We start from the raw sequence: 25,780 nt of genomic DNA, 5'->3' as shown, positions 1-25,780 counted from the left end.
AACTGAAATGATATAAATTGATGGTTGGACCCTTTGCTTCCTGACTGAATTATGTTCTGATTTTATCACCTCCAAAAATAGAAAATAGCAAAAGTGATTAGAGGCATGGAACTACTTGCAGATGAGGAGAAACTGAAGAGATTAATTTTGCTTGGATTAGCTTGATGGTGACAGGGGAGATAACAAAGGTATTGAAAATAATGAAAGGTCTAAAGTTATATGTATGTTCCCACAATAGCAAATCCCAGGAAACCCCTGGTGGCAGACCTGAATATTAGGGGGCCTTTAAATTGGCCAAAAAACACCAACTATAATTATTATACTATACTTACCATAGTATATGTGACACACTCCTCTAGACTAAAATGCTCCTGTTTTAACTGGAGCTTGAATGTAATACATATTGTTGTTTATTTCCTTTTTATTTGTGTGCATTGAAATGTGTCACAGCTCTGGAAAAAATGTTCAACTACTGTTGCAGAGTACATGGTGGCAGCAATTTGTAATGTTTTTTTTTTACGGGATATATGCTGGAGACTGGCACTCAGGAAACCTGGGTTCTATTCCCAGCTCTGCTACTGGCCTGCTGGAGTGCTGGGTGACCTTGGACACGTCACTTCACCGCTCTCTATGCCTCAGTTTTCCCATCTGTAAAATGGGGATAAAGATACTAACTTTCTTTATAAAGTGCTTTGAGAGTTACAGGTTAAAAACAAACTATATAAAAGCTGGGTATTATTATTATTATATGCACTATATGCTTGTGACTGTTTCAAAAGTGGCAGGATTTTAGCCAGGGCTGGATCCTGTCTGGTGATGATGTGAGAATCTCCAGCCCTCTCGGGAATATCAGCCTGGTCTCTGATTGGCTGTCTTCCCTTCTATCCCGTCTTGGGGAACAGCAACTCAATCAGGGCTGCTGCAGGAAGCAGTCTGAAGTCTCTGCCCCTCCCCTCAGGGGCCAACACCATTGTCACAAGAGTGGAGTGAGGAGACACTCACAACCTCCAGCCTGGGAAAGGAGCAAGGGGATCGCAGTGCAGCTGCCTCCTCACCCCGGGGAGAGGGGAGGGGAAGAGATATAGGAGCTTCAGGAGGAGCAGAGGTGAAGCAGGGGGAGGGGGCGGAAATGATGGGGACACGGGGAGGACAGAATTTATGTGGCAATAGGATTGATTTGGGGATGGGGTGCAGAATTAATTGTTAGGTATGGGATGGGCAGATGTAAGGGGTGAGACCTCATGCAGTAGAGGCCAAAATCACTTTACACCAATGGTTCCCAACCTAGGGGATGGGACTCCCTGAGGAGGTGGGGGAGGGGTGCCAAAGATTACAGGGGGTCTGTGAGACTTCATAATATTGAGGTCATCTAGCTCCCCGAGCTCCGGGCTGGCCAGGTGCAGCAGCCTCAAGCCCGACACTGGCTAGAATGGAGGAGCAGCCCCACTCAGCACCAAGCCAGCCGGGTGCCCGTCCAGAGTGGAAGAGCAGCCTCCCCCGCACCCAGGCCCCAGGGCGGCCAGAGCAGAGGAGCAGCCCCCCAAGCCAACCAGGTGCCCGGCTGGAGCAGAGCAGCCCAGTGTCGGTGGGGGCCTGGAGCAGCCTCTGCCGTCTTCATCACCTTCCGTCCATGAGGGATGGAAAGGGGGGGGCGGGGCCACACACGGCTTATGGTGGCAGCTGCGTCAGGGAAGTCTTCGTTTCTCACACAGGTAAGGGTCATTTTTTATTATTTATGTAATGTAGTGGTGTTACTTTCATTATACGTATTTATAGGGGTTATATGTGTTTATGGCATGGTTGGGGTGTGGGGTGAGGGGGCGCATGTTTTACCTAGTGTTAACTAGTGGGGCTTTCACTCAGAAAGTTGGGAACAACCTTACATAACCTTTCACAATAAATACGGAAGGGTTGGCAACACTAATTGTCTCACAAAAACACTGGGGGGAGAGGGGAAATCAAAAAAACAACCAAAAAGCTACAGTATAATCTTTTTTTCTTTTTTTTTAATCTCATGATTGTTGGTCCACTCTCATGACGTTTAGGGTTCTTGACTCATGATTCGTGAACCTTTGGGCTGGGCCGTAGTGCTACTTTGCACTTGGATTTGTTATTTATGCTATTGCAAAATACTACCCAATCAACAGCGGTAGCTTTTTATACCCATTTTGCATTCACTTTGCACCTGTGGAAATGACTATACATGATTCAGGGCAGTAGAGAATCAAGCCTGACGGCTTTAACATTGGTGTAGTTATCGTCCTCATCCCTATCAGGATGAAGTTCTGGAATTAAAAGCAAAAAATGTTTTGGCTCCGAATAATGTATTTCCAGTTTGATTTGAAGTGACAATATTGCCAACCGCAAGAATTCAAAAATCATGAGTCTGGTCCCCCAAATCACAAGACTGGCTTTAAATCATGACAGGTTTTTTTTATATGTAATACATTATGGTTCTTTTATAATTGCCGGCTGGTTATTGAGACTTTTGGGAATCACATTTATAAGTTTTCTTCCCCGACCATGAGGGCTAGAAATGTTCTTTTTTATTTTAAATCGAAGCTGGGAGTCCCACGTAATCACTTGAATCCAGGCACTGGGGCTTTAAGAATTACACCAAACATCACAAGCCTCACAAAAAATCATGAGGCTTGGCAACTAGACATCCTGCTTTTTTCCAGGATAGTCCCATGTCTCAAGGGGCTGTCCTGTCCATTTGGAGGCTTAGAACAAGATACCTAAGGGTGCTATTTTATGCTCAGCACCTCCCCTCATTCCACTTCCTCAGAAGGGAGACTAGGTGTGGGATCTTGCATGCAGGAGCTCCAGGCCTGGTAACACATCAGGAGAAGGCAGATGGAGGTGATATTGTCAGCTCAGCCCCACTGCAGGAGCCAGGGCATTGGTACCAACCTAACCCAGACCAGGAGGAACAAAAACCAGTTGGCAGCAACAGCAGCCCAGGAGACAAAGGAGGAAGGTACAGACAATGGGCTTCCTGTGGAGGTGGCTGAAGAGGTCCCAGCAGCAGGAAGGGCAAGGTCCCGGTCCCCTGACTGGGGTGATCGATTTGCTGAACATTAACAGGCTGGCAGGAAACCGATGGGGAAACTGCACATAGGGAATCGGTTGGTGCCATTTTCCGACTGCTCAGGGGGTGATAAGTCTCTGGGTAAAGAGAGTTGGGAGCAAGGACTCAGATTCTTTTGCTAGCCAACTCCACCGGGATAGTGTATAAGCCAGGAAAGTTCCCCACAATAGTGGGACCATTCCCCCACTTACACTTAGGAGAGGCTCAGGTGAGGGGGATGGGAGAGGGGTCGGTTTATTGCGCATGAAAGAAAAAGTTGGCAGTTGTGTTCGTCTCTGACCATGTAAGTATTCAAGGCTGGAATCTTAAAGAATATCCCAACTGCATAGAATTCTAGGTCTGCTCTAAACTTCCCCGCCTGGAAGCCTAGGCTAGTTTGTACATGAGATTGGGGCCATGTCTATACTGACGGCGGCAAATTCTCCGCCACCAGATTGATCTTTCCGGATCGACTGAGCAGTCAGTGTAGACCCACTCAATCGATCTGGAAGTCGACTGAGTAAAACCACCCCATCAAGTAGCGTAGCGCTGCGTCGGCGCAGCGCAGTGTAGACAGCACGCAGAAGGGAATCAGAGCAGTCGACGTGAGTTACTCAAGCTACTCTGCATAGTTTGCGTAACTCCCATCGACTGCCGCCGAATCGCCTGGTGAGTGTGGACCAGGGCTGAGTTTGCAAAAGAAGGTCTTGATTTAGTCATGTGAGAAAGTTTGTGTGTGTCACAACCCATTTGGTAATGTCAGTGTCAGATTAAGACAGGCCCACAACTGGAAAACCAGATATGTTTACAGATCAAAACAGAGCTGTATCGGCAGGGCTGCGTGTGTGTCAGATGGCACAGCTCAGGTCTAATCTTTGCTTGACTCAACCAGTGCTATTTGTCCCCCAATTTCATGAGCACAAAATAGTTCATAGTTTGCAAATGGAAAAGCCTTCAGAGGGTCCAGGATCAGCCCCTTAATACATCTCCCTGTCAGTGCTCTAAAATATATCTTCTGGTGTCTTAAACCAGAACAGCTGAATGTCTCTTGGGATTGGGGCTTCCCTTTCATATACTGTGAATCTGACCTTTAGGTATTTCCCTTTATATTTAGCCTAAATATTCCTCTTCTTTGAACTTGATTGTCAGTTATATCCTTTGCATGATGCTCAGTAATTCCCCTCCAGCCGTGGGGGTTTAAAGCTTTCATGCATTTGTAGATGGCTGTCATATCCCTCTCAAGCTATTGTTTAGCCACGCTGTATATTTCTAACTCTGAATGTTAGATTGTCAGTCAGGCTCCTTTAAAACTTTACTCATTTTTGTTGCTCTTCTCTGTTCATTCATCACTTTGTCTACAACCTTTCTGGGGTGCCTGGAAGTGAATGCAATAGTCTAGCTCAGTGTCACCAGTAAGCAGCTAGGACCATTCTGCTCAGTGATGTAATACCTTGATATAAGTAGAACAAACTCAAATTGGCCTCTCTTTTGCTGCCATATCACAGTGCAAATTTGAATCCAGTTTGTTGCCTGCTATCACCCTTGGGTCTCTTTCCAGATTGCTTCTTTCCAAGTCTCTCTTTTCCTACTGAATACTTGAATTTCACTCTGTTTTTCCCTAGATGCTTTTAGCTTGCATTTCAAAAACTTGAATCCCAGTTTACTTCCTACTTAAATCTCTATTTTCTGTATTATTCTTTGTATTATGTCTTTTTCCTCACTAGTGTTCACAACTCTTTCTTGTTTAATAGGTGCAGATCTTGTCAATACACTACTTCCTTCCTTTTTCTTTGTCAGTAAAGAAGACGTTAAACAAGGTTTTCAATCTCCCAGTGATTCTTAAGACAGAGCCAGTATTAGGCATAAGCAGACTAAGCAATTGCTTAGGGCCCCGAGCAACTCAAGATGGCTTCCTATTCATTATTTTTATGTGTTGTGAGGGGGGCAAAAATATTCCTTCGTACGGCCCCCAGTGGGCTAGCATTGGCACTGTCTTAAGACACCCCATTAGATCATTTCTCCTAAATGTAGGCACACACTTTATCTTTATGGTCCTTGGCTAGTTTACAATCCACGTGGCATTGCATGTATCAAACCCAGATGGAATTAACTGCGCAAAATACAGATCGGTGAACAGTTGCATCAGATACTAAAATCAAGATCTATTATTGCACTTCCTCCATTTGCTAATCCTTAACTTCTGTCCAAAAGAAAGATGTCTGGCCTGATTTGCTCTTGTTACCCACCATCCTCTAAACATTTAGAGAGGTTTTGTTTTCTCTTAATAGGTTTCCTTGTTTCATATGGCCCCTTCCCTCTCCCCTTCCAATGGCAGATCAAAGGGGTGCCTTAATGAGGAGTAGAAAGGAGGCGGTGTAGCTGAGTAATGAGGATTAGGAGCAAGATTAGTGCTCTCACACTGCATGAATCTTCCCAGATTCACTCCCCCGTCTTCTCCCCTCCTCTACAGACCACCTGTCAGACAGATGGAGCTGATCTTAGTCTCCACCTGTCTTTGCATTTCTTGTGGGAGGGGGATGAGTACAAATTCATTCCTGTTTAATTGCTATCTCGGGAGGGGAGATTCCTGGGTGTTTGCCCTATTGTCCCCAGCTGGTGCCCGTCTTTGGGAGCTCTGCAGGCTGTAAACTCCTGGTGGGCTTGTTCCCCCCTGCTCAGGGTCTTGTAGCAGCCAGTACAGCCATGTAATTCCTGTAGCCATCTGCCTCTTATTGCCATGAGGAAAACACAGATGGATCTTCTCTGAGGAACAGAAGCAGCAAAGGCTGGTCTCCCTCAGGGAGAGATGGAGCAGATTAATGAGGTCCCACCATCTTAGACCAAATTACATTTTTGTTTTCTTTTTGCAAAAGGAAACCAATCCTCACTGAATGTATAGGGCTCCTCCTACAGCACCAGAAAGAAGGGGACAAAAGATGTGGAGTCACAGGTAGCATTTAAAGTACAAGATATCTCTTCCTAGATTCATGAAACCAGCCCCTGCTGTCACACATCCTAAGTATCTAACTCTAACACTTTCTCTTTCCCCATCTGTCACCAATGGTTCACTAATTGCATCAACACCACATATGAGTGAGCTGATTACTGTTCCCTGGCTTCTGGCCAGGGCATTGGCTACTGAATTGTGTAATTCAGTAACTACTTGGTCTGATCAGTTATTCTTCACTATCTGCTGACTGCACTGGCAGACCCTGGGTTTGGCTGTAGGGTCTTGCAGTCTGTCCTGCAAAAAAGTAAGTCTGCCAGCTTGTTACTTGTGCACCCTGGGAGGATTTGGCTTCCCTTGTAGAATGTGGGAGGAGTGGCATTTGACTAAGGAGAATTAAATTTCTGTCATTGGATTATAACATATCTTGCTTCCCTCTGAGGAGTCTTAATAGGTTGGACCTTGGATTTTATTTTCTTCCTTTACCATCCCTATTTCTGCTTGCATTTTAAGCTCAGAAAGTTTGTGACTCAATCCAACAGGGCAGCTTTCTGTTATTTACTCTCCAGAACTCACAGAACTCTTTGCCTCCTTGCTTCTGGTAGGTGAAGACTAGAGTCAGTGAAAATAAGAATCCTTGTCTTAAATGACCACCTGCTCTTGATATACCATTGTGCCTAGCACTGCAGAACACACAGTCTGTTATTTTCCATCAGGCAGCCAGCAAGTGAATCATGCTTAATGTACTGAAATACAGAAAGTGATGCTGAAAGTAAGGTATTGTGGAAGCATTAACTAAGACTTTCCTTGCTTTAATGCATTTAGAACCTGATCTAAAGCTCATTGACATCAGCAAGCAGACACTTGTTTCAAAGCAGTATATAAAGAGTATTGAATACTTTGAAATATCAGGTTTTAGGGGCATATCAATTAGTCTTTAGGTAAACCTATGGCAGTTAGACAGCTGCCAAAAGATAGGCACTTGCTGTATAGCCAGTGAAATGAGGCTGTTTGTTTTACATGCTGTGTAGTCTTTTTTGTATTATTGCTGCTTTGGCCAAGCAGTCAGCCAGCATATGGGGCCTTGAAGGGCTGTTTCCATTAGGAGGAGAAATTGATCATATGAGTGGGGTATCTCTGGTATCCCACAATATCTTTCAGGCCTCTGCTGGCCTGTCCAAGAAGAATGCTGAAGAATTACCTAAAGACATACTTGCATTTTGATACCTGACAGCGAGTAAGCTAGCTAGCTAGCACGTGCTCGCTTGCTTGCTCTCTCTCTCCCTCTTCCCCCCTTCCCTCTCTGGAAACAGTATACCATCAGGTGTAATTTTCTTCTCTCTCTTTGTCCTTAGCAGCCAAGCACATACTATGCCCGTATGGACGGTATCTAGTCTGCACAGTAGGTTCAGATGGTGACTACTAACTCTTAGTCTTCTGAAGTGGTCAGACACACACAACCCAACAGGGTTTCTCCTCTCAAAAGCTTATTTAACTATTGAGGTGATCCCTTCTCACCTCAAAAGTGCCTTAGGTCCTGACTCAAAGTACATTGAAGTGAATGAGACTTCCATTGATTTCTCTGAGCTTTGGATCAGATTTAAGGGTTCAACCCTAATATGGAATCTAACCATCTGATGAGAGCAAAATACTTTATAATACAGCCCCAATTGTGGTGCTTTCTTATCTAGCACTGACTAAGCAGGCAGGCAGGGCTAGATATGGTGAACATTTCTAATGCTGTTTTGTGTATAGAAGGGACTTCATGCTATAGAGATCATGGATTGTTCAACTCTTTATTTTAAGAGAAAATATTTTCTTTAAATAATTTAGTAATATTCTAATCCTTTTGCTGTAGAGCATCCCATTCAGAGTCAATCTATGAAAGAACCAGTCAACATTCCTGTCTTGCACAGTGGAACCATAGCTGTTCATGTTTGCCATCCGGGCAATGTCATGTGGGCCTAGATCTTCAAAGGCATTTAGGGCCCTAACTCCCTGAGCTAGGTGCCTAGGTACCTTTGAAGACCTACTCTGTGGAGCCTATGAATGTGTAACTTTTGATATTTTTAGTTTGTATTTCATTGTGAATTACAATCCAGTACAGAATGGGCCATGGATCTAACAAGTTTATGATCTCGCTTGGCATAATCTTCAGGTCCTGGTAGAAGAATTTTCATTGAAGCAGAAGAAGGCAGGTGAAAATGAGTAGAGGCAACCCAAGAACGAGCAAAGCTATCTGCATCCCCTTCCTTGGTGATCCACAGCCAGCGACAGTCGGTGTAGTAAGAGGTCTGTTTGCTTTTGTAAGAGCCATGGCTGTTAGAGCTTCTGCCTGTTATCAAGGATTTCCTCTTTAACAGAATAATTTTGAATTGCATCTAGTGGGCAAGACAAAACCAGGAAATTCTCGAAATATGTTCCATTAACGTCTAACTTATTCCGTTAGTTAGTGAATAATCTATTCAGAGGTTCCATCAGAGACTGTATAGGTGATTGGCTAAAGACCATCTTCCTGTCTCTTACTGTGGTTGTTAATAAAGGGTTATGGTGGCTCATGATTACTGGTCTTGGAATGCTGAACCATTCAAGCGGCTGGACTGAACATGACACTATTAAAATGTCTTTGCTGGTGGCAGAATAACCACAGTGTGCGCATGATGTACATGGCAGGAGTTCAAAGGCAGCCTAAGTGGCAGTCAGATGGTCATGGCATATATTCTCAAACTGATATGGATACTTCCCTCCCCACCCCGGCCCTGGCAGGAGCTCACTCTCCCTCTGTGGCCCCTCGGCCAGAGGAGTTCTGCGCCCCTGACGATTACTGGGGAAGCCTGTGCCCCTGCTTGCCCTCCCTTTGCGCACGCCCCTGGCCAGTCTTGTTATCTTTGACAATAGTCACATTCCTTTTGTGCTATAGTCTGGCCTTGTAATTTGTCCATTCAGGAATTTGATTCTCATATCACTGTCCTTCAGTCCCTACAAAATGCAGCTGCTAAAACCATTTTCCTTGCCTGTTGATTTGATCACGTAACGTAATTTTTGTACCCCATGGCTGGGAGTGAGGCCGCCCCACCTGGTAGGGGGAGACAGCACCGGACTGATTGTGCTGTGGGGCTGGAGCGGGAGAGGTGGGCACTGCGTGGTGGGGGAGGGCAGCGGCAGAGTGCCAAAAGTCCCTGGGGCGCAGGAGGAGGAAAGCGGTGTGTGTCCCCCCTGCAAGAACAGACCCCTTCGCTCCTTGGGGCAGCTGGGGGCGGTGCTGTCTGTCATGAGCCGGGGACCCCTCCTGCCCTGTGTGTGTGGGGGGTGAGCGTGTGAGGCCTGCGGGAGGGGGGGGGGGGAATGCAGGCATTAGCACCCGGGCGCTGGAGACCCACGGTACGCCACTGCCCAGCCTTGTCGGCCTGTTTCTCACACGATCGCCTCTGGAGGGTCCTCTGTTGAGCCACAATGCATGGCAGGACTAGAGCTGGGTGAGTGAGTCATTTTTGTTCAGTGGAAGTTCCAAAACAATTGGGGGGGAATTTGACTGAAGTCAAACCAAATCTGATTATTTTTTGAATGTTTTGAATTCAAAAATTCCCTATTGGTCTGTTCCAGAATGGGGATTCAAATGTGGGTGTCCCACCCCATGAGTCAATGTCCTAATGACTGGGCTAAAAGGTATGGGGCAGGGTGAGGACAGCACCACCACCACTACTACTACTTCCTCCTCTGTTTTCTGCACAGCCAAAACTTTTCATGGCAAATTTCTGACTTGTGTCAGGTTGACCGAAACTGCATTTTTTGTTGTATAAACTATTGATCCAAAAAACTTCGCCCAGCTGTGGGCACAACCTCCTTCAGCTTATCTGCAAAGCCCCTCATCAGTCTACATGCAAAGACTGACTTCTGCCGCGCTGCTCACAGTGAATTCAGTTGACTGGGATATAAATTGAAATCCTTTGCAGTGTGTCAAATGTGGGTGTGGGGAGGTGAGAGGCCTGGGGGGCAACTGGGGTCCCAGCAGGGAGCTGCACAGTGCTGAAAGGCCTGGCTCTCAGCCTCCCACACTGCCCCTCTTCAGTCGATGTAAGCGTGCCTGGGGGAGGATGCCTGACAGAAGGAGGGTCTTGTAGACATCAGCCACTCCTTGCTTGCAGTATGTGGCTAGTTTAATCAGTCCATGAAGGGTAGCTGGTCATCGCCTAATGGAGGCTGCTGCAGAGGTCAATTGAAATAAGCATAAGTGGCAATTTAAGAATAATGTAACATGCATGTGTAAAGAGCTATTAAACAAAGAAGACGTCACAGAAACTTGTATGCATGACAGCCACCATCTTGGCCAACATCAGGGACCAATCTGGAGACCTCCAGAGCTAAAAACGTAGGTCTCTATAGCTTGAGCTACAGAGAGAAGCTGTAAAGGCTGGAGCTGTGTGAGACTTTTGTCTGCTGTGCACAGCGGAAGATATGTAACCCCCACCAACCAGAGGGATACACATGCATTAGACAGGAGAATTGATATCCATATTCAGATAAGCCTGTGATCATTTGAACAACCAAATGTTGAAAAAAGCTCACTTGTGTTTTGGTTCATGTTTGAATTTTTACCAGAAGTTTAGGGTTGTGGGTTTGTTTGTTTGTTTTAATTACTGAGCTGGTAAATCAAAACTGGATTTATGCTTTAATATCTCAAGGGATTAGTAGATATTTGGTCAGTTCTTCAGTTATCCCACCTATTTGTGCCTTGTGAGAAACGGCTTCCCCCTGACATGTCGCTTCAAACCATGCTGATAACACAACCCCATCTATGGCATCTGCAAAAAGAGAGACAGCGGGTGACTGGTCAGCACAGGAACAACCCTGGGAAGACAGGCAAGACTGAAGAGCAGGAAACCCTTTCCCCAGGGGTTGCTTAGTTCTACCTGTTGTGAGACAGCAAAGGGACATCCAGCTAACTTGTGCTCTGGGAGGGCAGTGTGTGGTTTTACCCAAAGTCTCACTGAGAACACACGGAGCATCTTCCCCTCTCCATAGTCGGGTGTGGGCAATGCTGCCAATCTGCTTTCCAGAAGTGGGGCTGGGCTGGAGTTCATCAGTGTCATAGGGGATCTATCTCCAACCTAGCTATAGCACCATCTGTGCTGGAGATGTTCTGCAAACTCAGATGTCTGGCTGTTCCTTGAATGTCTGATTCCTTCTATTCACAACCCCCAGCCCCTGCAATTCCTCTCCTGTCCTTTCCCTTCCCCTGTAGGCTCTTCTGTGCCATGGGGCAGAGGTGTAGTCATTGGGATGTCACCAACAGCAGCACAGCGCACACCCTAGTGGTCTGAGACCAGACAAACAGGTTCCTCTACCATAACCATGTACCAAGAGCATCTGTTCCACCCTCCATGCTCAAGAAGGGTGAGTGGACTGGTCACCTCTGAGTAGGAGCGGTGTGTGTGTGTGTGTGTGTGTGTGTGTGTGTGTGTGTGAGGGGGAGAGAGAGAACCCAGACTTGCAGATAACCTGTGGGCGAAGAGCTCTGCCGAATGCACACTGCTGCGAGTTATCTGTCATGCACTCGACTCTATCCAGCACACAGGACTATATGATGGACTCAGTGGGACAAGAACTGTCCTGCTCCAAGAAATTACCTTCAGGGCTAAAATTCCCACTGTTCCTTTAAGAGCAGGTGATATCACAATGGGGTGGAAATATTCTAAGGTTTCCTGTGGGCCTATCAAACCCTGGGACTGGTGACTCCTGCCCTATTGAGGCTGGCTGCTACAACGGACTCCACCAAGGAAAAGGAGGATGACAATGGCAGAGGATGACGAGTGGATGAAGACCATTCAGAGCGAAAACACATACCTTAAAAATCAGGTTCGGCTGCTCCGAGAGAACTATGAATTACGTTCATTGCTGGGCCAGCACTATGAGAACAGCAACCAAGGGCGACTTGTCACTTCCCACCCTGCTCCCGTGCCTCCCAATGCCTGCTCCCCAGGCCAAGGAGGTAAGGAGCACCTGGAAAATCTGTCTTGTTTATTCTTTTGAGTACTAGTCCTCTAACTCAATAGGGTATAGCCTTGGCTGAGCTTCCCCCGGCTGCTGTGTTTGGATTCACCCACTAGATCCTCTGTGCATTGGGTCTGGGTAGAGTCCACTCACTGTTGCAAGCTCTGGGCTTTTAGGCTCATGTACTCCTCTGTCTACCCCCCTTCCTGAGGTATGGAATTCTGTAGTCCAACTCCCTTGGCCCTGAAACCGGTGCCAGCTCTCCCATACCTCCCCAGTAGTGACTGCACACTCCCCAGAGTTCCACTGAAGCAGTGGACCCCCTGTGCTTTGGAGAAGACAGGACAATTAAAGCAAGGGGGACACACACTTTGCGAAAGCACTTCTAAACCACACACACACAATTTGCTCCTAGACAAGCCCCTGAGAAATACAGATCAATGGAAAAATACCAAACACCTGCACACAAGACCTGGCCTGCAGTGTCCTCACCTCTTTGAGAGCTGGGCTTTGGTCAGTGTGTCCCAAGATTCTTCTGCTACCTCTTTCCTCCTACCCAGTCTCTTCCTTGCAAAAGAAAACTCCCTTCTAAGAGCAGATTCTAGCATCTTTGTCTCTTCCTGTTCTTCCCCTGAGGTTTTTCCATTCCTCAAGCTTTTCAATGTGCTGCGACAAATCAGTCATCAGCAAGTCAGTTTGGCGGGTACTCTCCGTGGTCCTGCTCAGGCAAGGTTATTCAGCTGCCGATGGTCTTCAGTATCTGTCCTATTCAGGTGCCATGGGCCCTCATCTTCCAACAAGTGGGATGATGCAAGGATACAGTGAATGGCATCTCTAAAATGTAAACATGTAGAGAGCTCATTGAATCGATCTGGAATTCATACGTTCACACAGACAGACATTCCCAAACTGTCCCACAGTAATTTTCTGGCTGTAAACTTTCAGGTAAACAAATGGCATGTGAACTCTCACCCAGATACATGATGTGAATATGAGTCCTTCACTCCATCTGAGCCCCTCCTCTACCAGAAACTGGGTCTTTGCTCTTGCTAAGAGAAAGCAGCACTATGCCGATGAACATGGTATATGACCCTATATAGATAATCTACATGAACGATGGATGCAAAATCTCCCCTCTAGAGCCACGTGGGTCTAACCAGCAGGTTATGGAAGCCCCAGAACCTCATTGAGCAAAACGAGGTGGGACTTAGAAGACCTGATATTCCAGAATCCTTTCTGGACTGAATCTGTTATCATGGAGATGGCCAGCCCTGTCTGCAGGGTCTCAATTTGTTTTGCAGATAACACTGCCCAGATTCACTGAGCTGCCCACCAACCAATCCACTCTACTGACTGCAATATCACACATCCTGAAGGAGGAGGGGGAATTATCACCCCTGACAGATACAGGGTGAGGTTTCAAAGAGCCCTTATCTCCCAATCAGATTCCTACCATGATTTCCTCCAGCAGTGCTCGTGCCCCCCCGCACTCCATCCCTCACAGGTATTCGTTACTCCAAGATGACCTGCAGGAAAGCCAAAGATAGCAAGGGCTTAGAAGACACAGCCAAACCCTCATCTGGTGCAAGCCCCCAAGTTTCCAATAAATTCATGGCGCAACATTGGCTTGCATCAGCTGAGAATAGTATTGACAGACAAGGGTCATCCTAGCATCCAGACAGATTATTGCTAAGATGGTCTGTGGTGTCTGTGGCTCCCAGGAGCGCCTTAGATCAAGGCTTCTGGGAAACCAAAGTTTGAAGTGGGTGACTCTGAACATTGGTGGCAATGGCTGCGCTGTATGAATACAAGCATAGTGCTCACTGAATTACCATCGTCCAGTCCCTGCCTGCTCTGGGCTCTGTGTAAAACCTGGGCATCCCTGCCTTGTTCTGAAATCCTCCTCTGGAATCTGGAATAGATGCCCCCAGCATCCTCCCTCCTTCCAGTACTGCTGTGTGTGGGGTGTGGGCCGTGCAAAAGATCTGTGAGCTATGGGGGCTCCTTGGTTCATTCTTAGGGACAGGGCATCTCCACCCAGGGGCAGCATTGAAGCTCCATTCGTGAGGGTGTTTTCATCATCGCTGCCCAGAGGGGGATTGGGCTGAGTCCCAGCGATGGGTGTAACAAGGATGTTTGTTGTGCCTGCCTGGGTATGCGCCGTTGCACTCTCTAGCTGATGAGCTGATGTGGCTCAGGATGACAGGGAATGCCCAGCTTTGTCCCAGGGACACATTACTGATGTCTAGAACTGGCATTGCTGATCCCCCACGCTGAATAGCAATGGTCCTTTCTTCTGCTTTTTGCTGCTGCAGCCATGGTCCATGTGGAACCACTGCAGCTTGTTCTGCCTGAGGCACCACGCCTGCAGCTCCATTCTGGGCAGAAGGGCATAGGGACCCAGGAAACAAGATTTTCAACGAATCCCCATCCATTAGCCAAGCAGTGTAAGGTGGACACCAGGGTGTTAGCCAACACAGCCTTTGGCAGGCAGGGCAGGGCCTTAGGGAGACACACACACACTCAGTTCTGGGGAAGCTGTGTATGGGGTGCGGGGGAGTCCTTTTCCCCACTCTCCTTGTAACATGGGCTGTTAGTAACAACTCACTAGCAAAGACTCCTAGCCCCACACCCCTCAGAGAAATAACCTGATCGGACGTGTTAATTTAATTTCCCTGATGATGGCCTCGCCAGAAAACTGATTCCACCCTGCTGTGAGGGGGTTACCCTCTCAGTCCTCTAAGATGCTCCCCACCTACCACTATCTTCTTGACAGTGACATTGTCCAATCATTATTCACCTTTCCCTTCTGTCTCCAGGAGGGGGGCGCTGCAAGATAGCTGTAACATGACTGTTTTCTCGTACTTGCTGGAGCTCTGACTTAGGAAGGTTCTGTCTGCCCAGGGACACGACTGAAGGGACACCGTTCATGTTCATTGACAATGTGTCTGAAAACGCTGCCCTGAAAACATGGCACCTTCCCTGGGGGATTCATAGCCAGCCTATCACCAGAGCAAAGAGCTCAGCTATCAGAGTAAAGGCCTTCTTTTGGATGGTAACGCTACGTGCTCTGTTCTCTGTTGTAGCCCAGCCTCATGGAAGAGATCTCAAGCCACTGGAGAAAGCAAGTCACCTACACCCTTCGCTGCTGGAGGAGTTCAGTTATTCCCCTCTCCACATTGCACATGAAGACGCAGCTCTGTCCAGCCCCAAAGCCCAGGCAGAGGCTACATTTAAAGGTATCCCCAATAATCCCGCTTTGTTTCAGCCTACACCCAAGGATAGGAAACCAAGCCTGCTTTCCAGCGCTTCCTGGGCCACCAGGATGGAGAAACAGCTGCAAGAATCCATAGACATCTCGAGGTTGAAGAAAGTCTGCTTCACAGATGTCACTTCACATGGAGAGGAGAAGGCTCTGAGTCGCTTACATGGGATGGGTAAGAACTGACCCCCCCCCCCCCACTGTAGCTCAAGATTTTGGGGAGCCCTCAATTTCCAGGTGACTTCGGTAGGAGTTTCAAGTGGTGTCTGTACCTCTCAGGATCAGGCCATGAGGGCAGGGGCCTCAGTGCCAGATGGAGGGACCAGTGACACATGACATTTAGGCTTGTGTCTCGTGTGGTTTTTTTCAGCTGATGCAGCTAGTCCCCTTCCTCTTGTTCTGGGGTGAATCTGGAAAGCTGCCTGCGGCAGATGCAGGACATAAATCTGTGGCTGCAGCACAGTGTCCCCTGACTTTCAGGGAAACTTGAAAGGGATCAAAGTGAGGGGATCCCCTTGCCTGATCCTGTGGCCACATACACAGTGGCAGAAATGTTCATGCCGGGCACCCCCCAGGCCAGCTGGATCTTGGCCCCATGCTGATTGCCCGCCAGGCTCACCCCAGAGAAGGATGCAGCCAAAAGGACCACAGGGAAACACAAGATGGAGAAGGGGTCAGAGCTGCCCTGCTCTCACCAGACCCTGCACTCTCTGTTCACCCCCACCAAACTCCCCAGATGCTCTTGTCTTTGGCTATGAGATATTCTGTGAGAGCAGTGACTAGAAAAAAGACCATAGCGTTTCCATGCCACTGACCGCTCCACCAAGGGCCGTCATCTCTGGCAGTCTCACCCCCTTTTCTTCTAGCCACAGCCCTCTTTGAACAGAGACAACCCTCCCGAGTTGTGTCCAGTTATGTTTGTGTGAAGGGAGCTGGCCCAGGGAGGGGAGAGCCCAGTTTTGAATGTTGTCTGATAACCTCTAAAATCGATACTGAGATCCCCAAAATGAGAGGCACTGAGTAGGCACGGGGAATACATTCATAAGCACCTAGACAGACAATCAGACGTGGGCCATCCAGATTTCTTGGGCCCACTTTACTGGAAATCTAAATGAAGCCATGGCTAACTTTGATCCCACGTCCCCTTTGTTCTTTTGTAGCTCACCAGCAGCATGGAAGCGTCCTCCATGCACCAGACCTGCTGAGTCAGCCCCAGCCATCGGCCCTGGGAGAATTTGCTTCCTCGAATCCCCTCAGCATTTCAAACAAGGAAGGGGCCCAAGCACAGGCCGTGTTTCCAGGATACTTAAAAATACCTGACCCATTTCCCCCAGGAATTCCACAGAGGAAGCCAGTCCCCCTTGTAAACAGCACCCGGGACATAGTGAGTGAGAAAATGTGCCTGGACTCGGAAGAAATGCACAGGAAAAAGAGAGTCTGGTTCTCAGAGAGCCCAGGAGGAGATGAGCCAAGGAAACCACACACCTATTATTTAAATGGTAATGTTGTGATTTCACTCTGGCCTTGTAGATAAGGGAGGGCTTAACTTATTCTAATCACAAGTATCTCTCTGAAAGCATGGGGGAATGGGGACTTTTCAATTCTCTACAGCTTGGCCACAGGGATAAAATGAATCTTTTAAAACATGATCACCAACATTTTGACTCTAAGGAAAGGAAGGAGTGATGAGAACAGCGGAATAAGGACAATGCACTTAAAAAAGCAGACTTTAACAAACTCTGAGAACTAGTAGGTAAGGTCCCATGGGAAGGAAATCTAAGAGAACAAGTAGTTCAGGAGAGCTGACAGTTTCTCGCAGACAATATTAAAGGCACAACTGCAGACTATCCTGATGCAAAGGAAAGAAAGGAAGAATCGAGGCCAATATGGCTCCAGCAGGAGCTCTTTAATTACCTGAAAATCAAAAAGGAATCCTACAACCAATGGAATCATCTTTTGTACACCTCCTTAGCTATCTGACGAATAGCACAAGTGTGTTGGGACAAAAAAAGACTAGGGCACGAAATGAATTACACCTAGCAAGGGACATAAAAAGCAATAAGAAGAGGTTCTTTAAATACATTAGGAGCAAGAGCAGGATGAAGGAAAGTGTAGGTCCCCTACTCAATGGAGAATGTGAGCTAATGGCATCAAAAAAAGCTGAGGTGTTTAATGCCTCTTTTGCTTCCGTCTACACTAAAAATAAGTAAGGTTTAATAGTGATCAGGCACTCAATACACTATTAACGATGAGGGGGAAGGAACACAAGCTAAAACAGGGAAAGAACAAGTTACAGAATATTTAGATAAGTTTGGTTTATTCAGGTTAACAGGGCCTGATAAAATTCAGACTAGAGTACTTAAGAAACTAGCTGAAGGAACTGGGAACTTTTAGCAATTATCTTTGAGAATTCATGGAGGATGGGTGAGACTCCAAGGACTGGAAAAGATAGCACTTATCCTCAACAAGAGGAACAAAGAGGACCCGTGCTATTATAGTCCAGTCAACCTAACTTTGATACCTGGAAAAATACTGGAATGAATTACTGTACAATCAATTTGTAAGCAGCTGGAGGATAACAGGGTTATAAGGACTAGCCAACATGGATTAGTAAAGAACAAATCATGTCAAAACAACCTAATTTCCTTCTTTGACTGGATTACTGGTCTGGAGGGTGGGGGGAATCAGTAGACTTGATATATCTTGATTTTAGTCAGGCTTTTGACACTGTCCCCCATGACATTTTCATAAGCAAACTAGGAAAATGTCTAGATGAAATTACCATAAGGTGTGCGTACAACTGGCTGAAAGACTGTACTCAGAGTAGTTGTCAGTGGTTCTCTGTCAAACTGGGAGAGAGTATAAAGTGAGGTCCCGCAGAGGTCAGTACTAATTAACATTTTAATTAACAACTTGGACTCTATGAGTATGCTTATAAAATCTGCAGATGACACCGAGCTGGGAGCGGTTGCAAGCACTTGGAAGGGCAGGATTAGAAATCCAAACGACCTTGACTAAGTGGAGAATTGGTCTGAATTCAACAAGATGAAATTCAATAAAGACAAGTTCAAAGTCCTTCACTTAAAAAGGAAAAATCAAATGCACAACTATAAAATGGGGAATAACTGGCTGGGTGGTAGTACTGCTGAAAAGGACCTGGGGTTCACAAATTGAGTATAAGTCAACAATGTGATGCAATTGTGAAAAAGGCTAATATCATGCTGGGGTGCACTAATAGGAGTGTCATATGTAAGGCATGGGAGATAATTGTCATATGTAAGGCATGGGAGATATTCAGCATTGACAAAACTTCAGCTGGAGTACTGTGTCCAGTTCTAGGGGCCACACTTTAAGAAAGATGTGGACAAACTGAAGAGAGTCCAGAGGAGAGCAACAAAAATGATAAAAGGTTTAGAAACCCTGACCTATGGGAAAGGTTTAAAAAAGCTGGTCACATTTCTTCTTGAGAAAAGAAGACTGAGGGGGGACCTGATAATGGTCTTCCAATATATCAAGAGCTGTTAAAAAGAGGACAGTGATTCGTTTTCCTCCATCTCCACTGAAGGTAGGACAAGAAGTAATTGGCTTGATCTGCCGCAAGGGAGATTTAGGTTAGACATTAGGAAAAGCTTTCTAACTATCAGGGTAGTTATGCTCTGGAATCAGCTTCCAAGCAAGGTTGTGGAATCCCCATCACTGGAGGCCTTTAGGAACCAGTTCACAAACACCTGTCAGTGATGGTCTAAGTTTATTTTTTCCTGCCTCAGTGCAGTGGGCTGAACTTGATGACTTCTTAAGGTCCCTTCCAGCCTTACATTTCTATGATTCTATGTTTTAACTAACGTTTCAAAGCCCTATTGTAGACAGGGCAAGTATGTATTTTAATGTGTTCATAGGGCAAGGTGAATCCTAGGATCCCCCCAATATGATTTTTTAAATCTCTCTTTTATCCTAGGCTACTTCTACACAACAGAGCCTTTGTCAGAACGGCTTTGTCACTACAGCTGTGCAGGCCAAGCTCTCTAATGTAGACACAGCTCATGCTGACAGAAGGAGTCTTTCTGCTGGTGCAATAACACCATCTCCCTCTGCGATATCGTCTATGCTGATCGAAGCACTCTTCTGTAGGCATAGCTGCGCCTATACTGGGGGTTTGCCAGTATAGCTATGTTGCTAGGGGATATGGGGTTCTTTACACCCCTCATCAACATAGCAATGCCAACAAAACTTTGTTGTGTAGCCCTGACCTAGTGTGGATAAGCCCATCTGGAGGGACCGGGGTTATTATGGCTGAGAAAAACCCTGAATGTGACCTGTCATCTCTCCTTATGCATACATTTATTTCAAAGTCCATTTCTACATGTATTTATAAAACCAATCCCTTTAAGGAGGCCGATGTTATCCAATTAGTGCATGGGACTGGGAAGTCAGTGCCGTATTTGGTTGCATATGTGCACATGTATGTATATATCCTCACATAGGTTATATATCTCCTCGCATCTGGCTCAAACCAACAGTGAAAATTTGATCTGAATCTAAGCCTGGTGAAAACAGTGTGGCTTTGTGCCATAAGTTACTATGTAACTAACACCCAGCCTGCCCTTCATTTGCCATAGATATAGAGCTTGAACTGAACAGCAAGAAAAATGGCCGCATAGTGGGTGAGATTGCCTTCCAGCTAGACAGGCGCATCCTGGCTTACGTCTTTCCTGGAGTAACGAGACTTTATGGCTACACCGTGTCCAACATTCCTGAGAAAATCAAACAGGTAAATCCTTCCTTGAATCTGCTGAGGGAGAGGATTGCGCGTAGAGCTAGCCGGAGATTTTCCAGTGGAACATCTTTCCATGGGACAGTGTCCATTTGTTGACAGCAAAAAGTTTCATGGAAACATGTTGCTTTTGATAAAAACTCATTTAGAAAGAAAAATAGCATTTCAATTAGGTTGAAATGGAACGTTTCAAAACAGAACACCTTTTGTTTTCTCCATTTGGCACAACTTTTTATTTCAGTGTTTTCAATTTTATACTCCGTTACATAATACAGAATGTTTTAAAAGTCAAAATCAGAACAAAACATTTTGATATTGACAAAAGGAAAGATTTCAATGGAACCGAAATGACTTTTTAAAAAACAATTTTTTTGTTTTGCAGGGCATTTTGAATGTTGTTGGTTTTCATTCCATTTCAGAACAGAAGACATGCATGCAAAATCCTGTTTCCACCAATTCTAGGAGGGGGTGTGTGCGTGTGCACATGCACACATGTGAGCATAACAGTGGGACTCTCAAAATTTGAAAAGCAGCCATGCACCAGCATTGAAAATTTCATGGGCTCCCAAATGGCTCTTCGCAGTGTCCTAGCCGTTGGTACATTTTGGTCTTAATCTCTGAGAAGACAGTGGGAGTTAGGCACTTAAATACTTTTAAGGAGCTGGGCCTCTATGCCTCAGTTTCCCATCTGTAAAATTGGTGATAATCCTTCCCTAGCTTGCAGGAGAGTTGTGAGTTACACTCATGAATGTTTGTGAAGCCCTGCACTCATAATACTTAGATAAATGCTGTGGCTATGCTTATTGATAAATAATTTAATCACTAGACTCAAAAACCCCAGCTGCTTGAAAGGCCTGGAGCACCACATATGCTTAAAGCTTAGTAATAAGAAAATCCTCCTGAAGGGTTTTTGTGCAGTGAAAAGTCTATTTGGCTTTTATGCAAAGAGAGGCCATGGCAATGTGAAACTGACTGTGAGTGTGTCTATGCTGCATTGTAAACCTAGTTCTGTGGGACCCAGAGTTGTGGACTCAATGTTTCCAAGCCCACACTTGAGCATTCACACTGCATTGTAAACCTGTGCTAATGCGTCTATGCTGCTCTGTGCAGCTCTTCTGACTCTCATCTGTGGCTTGAGCTGCGTCCCCACTGCAAAGTGCCATGGCTTGGATCCAAGTCACAGTGGGACTTGGGCTCTGGCCCACCCCTCCCAGCAGGGTCCTAGGACCAAGATCCTGAGTACCTGATCACCCAAGTCAGACTGATTGTATGTAGACAAGAAAGGGGCTTGCCGGGGCTCAAACCCAAGTCAGGGTCCTGGCTTAGTGTGCACATACCCTGTGTGGCCCTGCATGAACACCTGGGCATGTGACCTGTGACCCTCATGAATAAATGTTGTGTGCTTGGCAGAAGACTCAGGAGGCTGAGGAAGTTGCAGTCTGACACAGAGGTGGCTGTAAATCAGGGAGAAATATTGATTGTTAGAGCTGGTAAATGAGTGAGGGGGGAGGCATCAATTCCCTCCCAGCTGGGAGGTCACTCCATACAGTTGCTCCTTTGCTGGGCATAGGAAACCAAGAGTTAATGGAGGGGTGGTCAACATGTAGCCCTTCTGCCAGGTAAGGCCAGCAAAGTCTGGGACCACATTTAACTTCAGTTATCATTGCATGTAGCCAGGTCACTCATGGGCTTAATTCATCCTTGTCTGGCCCTGCTGTGTCCCTCCCGCAGCTGTGCAGGGACTTGGTACTCCGCCATACCAGTTTCCAGCACTATGGTTGCTGAGCTGCAAACAGACCAGTCCAGGATGCTTTGGATGCAGCCGGAAAGTGGTGGCTTTAGGAACCACCAGGACCTCCCCATAATTATCCGTGAACAAGGAGCTAACGGCTTCTCCCTGGTTTTTAAATCTCCTAGGCCTCCATGAAGTGCTTGGATGGCTCAACGGATGAGAAAAAGCACCGAGTCATGACACAGCGCTACCTGTCCCTCACCGCACGCCTCGAGAAGATGGGCTACAACCGGGACGTGCACCCAGTGTTCAGTGAGTTCCTGATCAACACCTACGGTATCCTGAAGCAGCGGCCGGACCTGCACTCCAGCCCGTACCACAGCAGCCCCGCTGATCTGCGCAAAATCGTGATCGACTTTGTCCCATCCAAGTTCCTCGGGGACACCTTACTGCTGCTGAACTGTTTGTGTGAGCTCTCCAAGGAAGACAGTAAACCTCTCTTTGCTTGGTAGTGGACAATGCTAGCTATACCCCAGATGATAAAACGATCCTCTCGTAGACATGGACTGAAAGCATGAATTTTAAATACAGACATGGATTTTTTTTTTTAGTCTATGTCATGAGGATCAGACAGAGCAGTCTGCACCAGCAGGAGATACTGTGTGTGTTTGTTTTTAATGTGGTAGGTTTCTAGATTTTCCCATCCTCTTTTCCCTTATCCTATCCTAGCCTCTGTTTGGCTTCCAATGGGAAAAGACAGCAGGCCAAAGGCAATCACTCTTCCTCCCCTACCCCCACCCCCCATCACATTCTCCACCCCCTGAAATGGAGGGATCAACTTTGCAATCAAAGCTGTTAAAGCTTCCACCTGCAATCACTGCAGTGCCCGTGCTGTGGTCAGCGCTGAAGTCAGTAGTCAGTCAGTCACTCGGGAAGGCAATGAAATACACCCTATTTTTACACACTTATCTTCCTGACTGTAACAAACAGTAAAAGCCAAACCGGCTAATGCAACAGCCAAGCCTGTCCTGCTGTTGACTGGCTTTTCCTGCCCTCTTGCTGTGCACAAAACAAAACACAATCCAAACTGCGAGAGCAGGAGAGGGACACACTAGACTGCCTTGGACTCCCTTGACTTTCGAGCTGCCGCCTTTTTCAGCGAGGGTTGGGGAAGCTCATTTCATTGTGAATGCTATGGGCCAGGAACCTGGCTTAGGTAGACCATAAAACTGGGCTTAGGTAGACCATTAAACTGAATTTGCGGCTGCTCTGCTTCGCTGATCTGATGCATTGAGCCTGCATGTTCCGGCAGCAAGCCTGTTGACGTTTTAACTGGTATTGGGGAACAAGGATTAGTGTGTTTGCTTTTGCATAACAGATGCCTTCAGACCTGAGCCATTTTTAGGAGAGTAGCTCTTGCTTCTATAAATAATCTCATTGGTATGAAGAAGGATTACCTATGTGAGTCAGAGTTGCAGGACTGAGCTCTTTATTTGTGAGATTTCTAGCTACTGCAGGAGGATCCAGTGTTAACACGGGTCAGGAATCCTCTAGGTCCCCTAAGAATGGGAAAGATGCCAGGGCTGTGACATTGGACCCTGTGGATAGTGGTGCTGAGAGAAGGAGCCTTAGAGACTCTCCAGATTTCAACAGCAACCCAAAGTACTCTCTCAGCAACAAAAGCAGTCTGATCTGAAAGGTGAGCAGTGGTGTTAATGAATGCAGCCCTTCTTGTCTGGAATCCCTTTGCTCTTCTCTGATACATCACGTAGTTCTAGAGAGTGGCCCTGGCTGTATGCTGATTTAGAGCAGCAGTTCTAAATGTGTGGTCCGCACTCAAGTTTCTCGTATCTGCCCATTTGCTTCCTGAAAATTAGCCATGCGACAGATCTTTGAAACACGTTGGTCACTGCAAAATTATTAAAGAATCTGCAAGCTAACTGGCCTCATTTTCTTGTACGGGAAAGGAAGAAAAGGTGGTGAAATATTGAGACAGCCTCTTCGTGGGACAGGAGCCTGAACCTTTATTCTCCAACCCCTACATGCGAGGCATGCTCGTGCCACTGCCCCTGAGGAAGCTCAGAGCATCACAGCCCTAGTGCTTATGTTGTGCTGGGCCACCTCTGAGGAGGAAGCTCACAGCGTTGCGATGTTCCGCGGAGCATTTGTGCAACTGTTCCTGAGAACACTTGCAGTAATACCCCAATCCTGGCATTCCCATCGGGCCTCCAAGAGCTTGTGCCATAGCTGCTGAGGAAGCTTGCAGTGCTGCAGCCCACACTCACCTGCACAGCTTGTGCCACTGCTGCTGAGGAAGTTCACAGCACGACAACCCCTAGCGCTCCTATACAGTTACTGATCACTTGTACAACTGCTGCCTAAGAAACTCCCAGTGCTGCTGTTCCAGCGTTACTGTAGAGCCATGTGGTCCTGTGCAAGCCCTGTGGATGTGCTTCGGATGGTCAGCTAAGGATAGCCTTTTCTGTGCAAGGCTACACATCACACAAATGCCACAAGCTTTTCCTGCCCTTGGCTAGTTCTTGTCAGAGGCTAGATTCCTAGAGCATAATGGAGTACTGTGTTCTTTGCAGCCTGAAGTTCAGAAATACTGTTTCTTAGAAGGTATAAAGGAGGGGTGCAGAGGTGGTGCTGGGCTTGCCGCCTTCATCTGAGTATGCACAAGGGGGGTGTCTTTTTGTCTGACTGCACGAAGGGCTACGCATTAGGCCCAGATTCACAAAGGTACTTAAAACCTAAGTATCTTTTTTGAATCTGAGCCTGTGATGGGGTATATCAGCCCGGCACTGGTGATACAGGGGTTAACAACAAACTGCCCCACTCCCTCATCCTTCCGGGGCATGCTCCCCGGGGAGAGAGCATATAAAAGGAAGCAGCTCAGCTCAGTCTAGTCTGGCTGAGAAGGAGAGCAGATGTGTGCTGCAGGCTCCACTACGAAGCTGTTGAGACCCCAAACTACTGAGGCTAAACTCCTGACTTTGCTGCAGGAGCCCAGTCGACCGTGCGGACTGAAGGGGACAATGCGCCGCTACCGGCGGAGGAGAAACCAGAGCTGGAACTAAGGGGTAGGAAGCAACCCAGGGGATGTGCTTGGGGATACAGCAATCTAAACTCTGCAATGGGTAACTGGTTTTGAAGGGCCCTGGGTCAAAACCTGGTGGTTCCGAGTTCCCCTACCCTCCCTGCATTTGCCCTTAGCCACTACTGCCGCTAGAGAGGGTGGCTCTTTGGGTTATTGCCATTGTGCACTACTGCTGCTAGATAGGGCTTCTTCTTGGACTCTCGCTACTTATTCCTACCAAAAGAGGCATCCTCTTAGATTTCCACTGCTGGGGCCACTGTTGCCCTGGAGCCAAGCAGCACCTCAGATGCCAGCTGGCCCCCTGGATAGGACACTAAATTGTAATTCTATGTGCCAGTGGCTGCCCTCTTCTAAGCATTGTACTGGCATATTTATTATTTGTTGAGAATAATAATTGTATATTTAGCAACTGGGCAAAGAGATCTGAGTATGTCTGTTGGCCATCCTCAGACCATCTGGTGACGGGTTGTGGGTCTTTTCTGCACATCTTTTGTTTGAGGACAAGAGAAGAGAGAGGCCAAATGAAATGGGCATGGGCCAGGGCAGTCGATTTGGCACATACCCTCAGCAGCTTTTGCTGATTCAGAATCCTGGTAGATTTTAACATTGCTTGGCAGAAACATAGGGAAGGCAACTGGTGCAAGGGGCCACCCTGGCGTAGGAAGGTGCTATTGACACTTCTGCGGATCTGGCCCTCCCCCAGCCTTGCGTCGGCTTTGAGAAGCTGCTACTGATACATTCCATAGAGCAGAATTTAGGGTGGTGGTATATCCAGTGACTCAGAACTGCCCCCTTTCCCCGGGCAGAGTGGTTGCTGTGGTGCCAGCCTCACATTTTAACAATCAATATCTCACAACTCACTGAATGCATGATTAGACACTCTTTCCTGGCTGATACCCTGCTGTGC

At 46.9% G+C, this 25,780-nt stretch overlaps 1 protein-coding gene across 2 annotated transcripts; it reads left to right on the top strand.

Moving 5' to 3' along the window:
- Window positions 1-6,195: 6,195 nt before the first annotated feature.
- On the top strand, window positions 6,196-25,479 carry LOC137153399 (speriolin-like protein). Of its 2 annotated transcripts, XM_067548694.1 has the most exons (6): window positions 6,196-6,324; window positions 8,176-8,309; window positions 15,095-15,445; window positions 16,431-16,769; window positions 19,887-20,038; window positions 21,959-24,735. In XM_067548694.1, exons 2-6 carry the CDS (start codon window positions 8,222-8,224, stop codon window positions 22,283-22,285), a joined length of 1,257 nt encoding a protein of 418 aa, XP_067404795.1. In that variant the 5' UTR covers window positions 6,196-6,324; window positions 8,176-8,221; the 3' UTR covers window positions 22,286-24,735. The 2 variants fall into 2 exon arrangements, with proteins under 2 accessions (XP_067404795.1, XP_067404796.1); XM_067548695.1 differs by lacking the exons at window positions 6,196-6,324; window positions 8,176-8,309 and adding an exon at window positions 11,527-12,006 and having other exon boundaries at window positions 21,959-25,479.
- The last annotated feature ends 301 nt before the right edge of the window (window positions 25,480-25,780 follow it).

Source organism: Emydura macquarii, unplaced genomic scaffold, assembly GCF_026122565.2.
Source record: "Emydura macquarii macquarii isolate MOO-44397 ecotype Brisbane River unplaced genomic scaffold, CSIRO-AGI_Emac_v2 contig_1253, whole genome shotgun sequence".
Classification (NCBI taxonomy): Eukaryota; Metazoa; Chordata; order Testudines; family Chelidae; genus Emydura; species Emydura macquarii.
The sequence above is the reverse complement of the archived record's forward strand: the minus strand, read 5'-3'. Positions and strand labels throughout refer to the sequence as shown.

Coding starts and splice junctions, on each gene's coding strand:
- LOC137153399 (XM_067548695.1), top strand. CDS start 11,805: ATGACAATGGCAGAGGATGACGAGTGGATGAAGACCATTCAGAGCGAA. Junction 16,770..19,886: donor ACACACCTATTATTTAAATG/GTAATGTTGTGA, acceptor CATTTGCCATAG/ATATAGAGCTTGAACTGAAC. Junction 20,039..21,958: donor TTCCTGAGAAAATCAAACAG/GTAAATCCTTCC, acceptor TAAATCTCCTAG/GCCTCCATGAAGTGCTTGGA.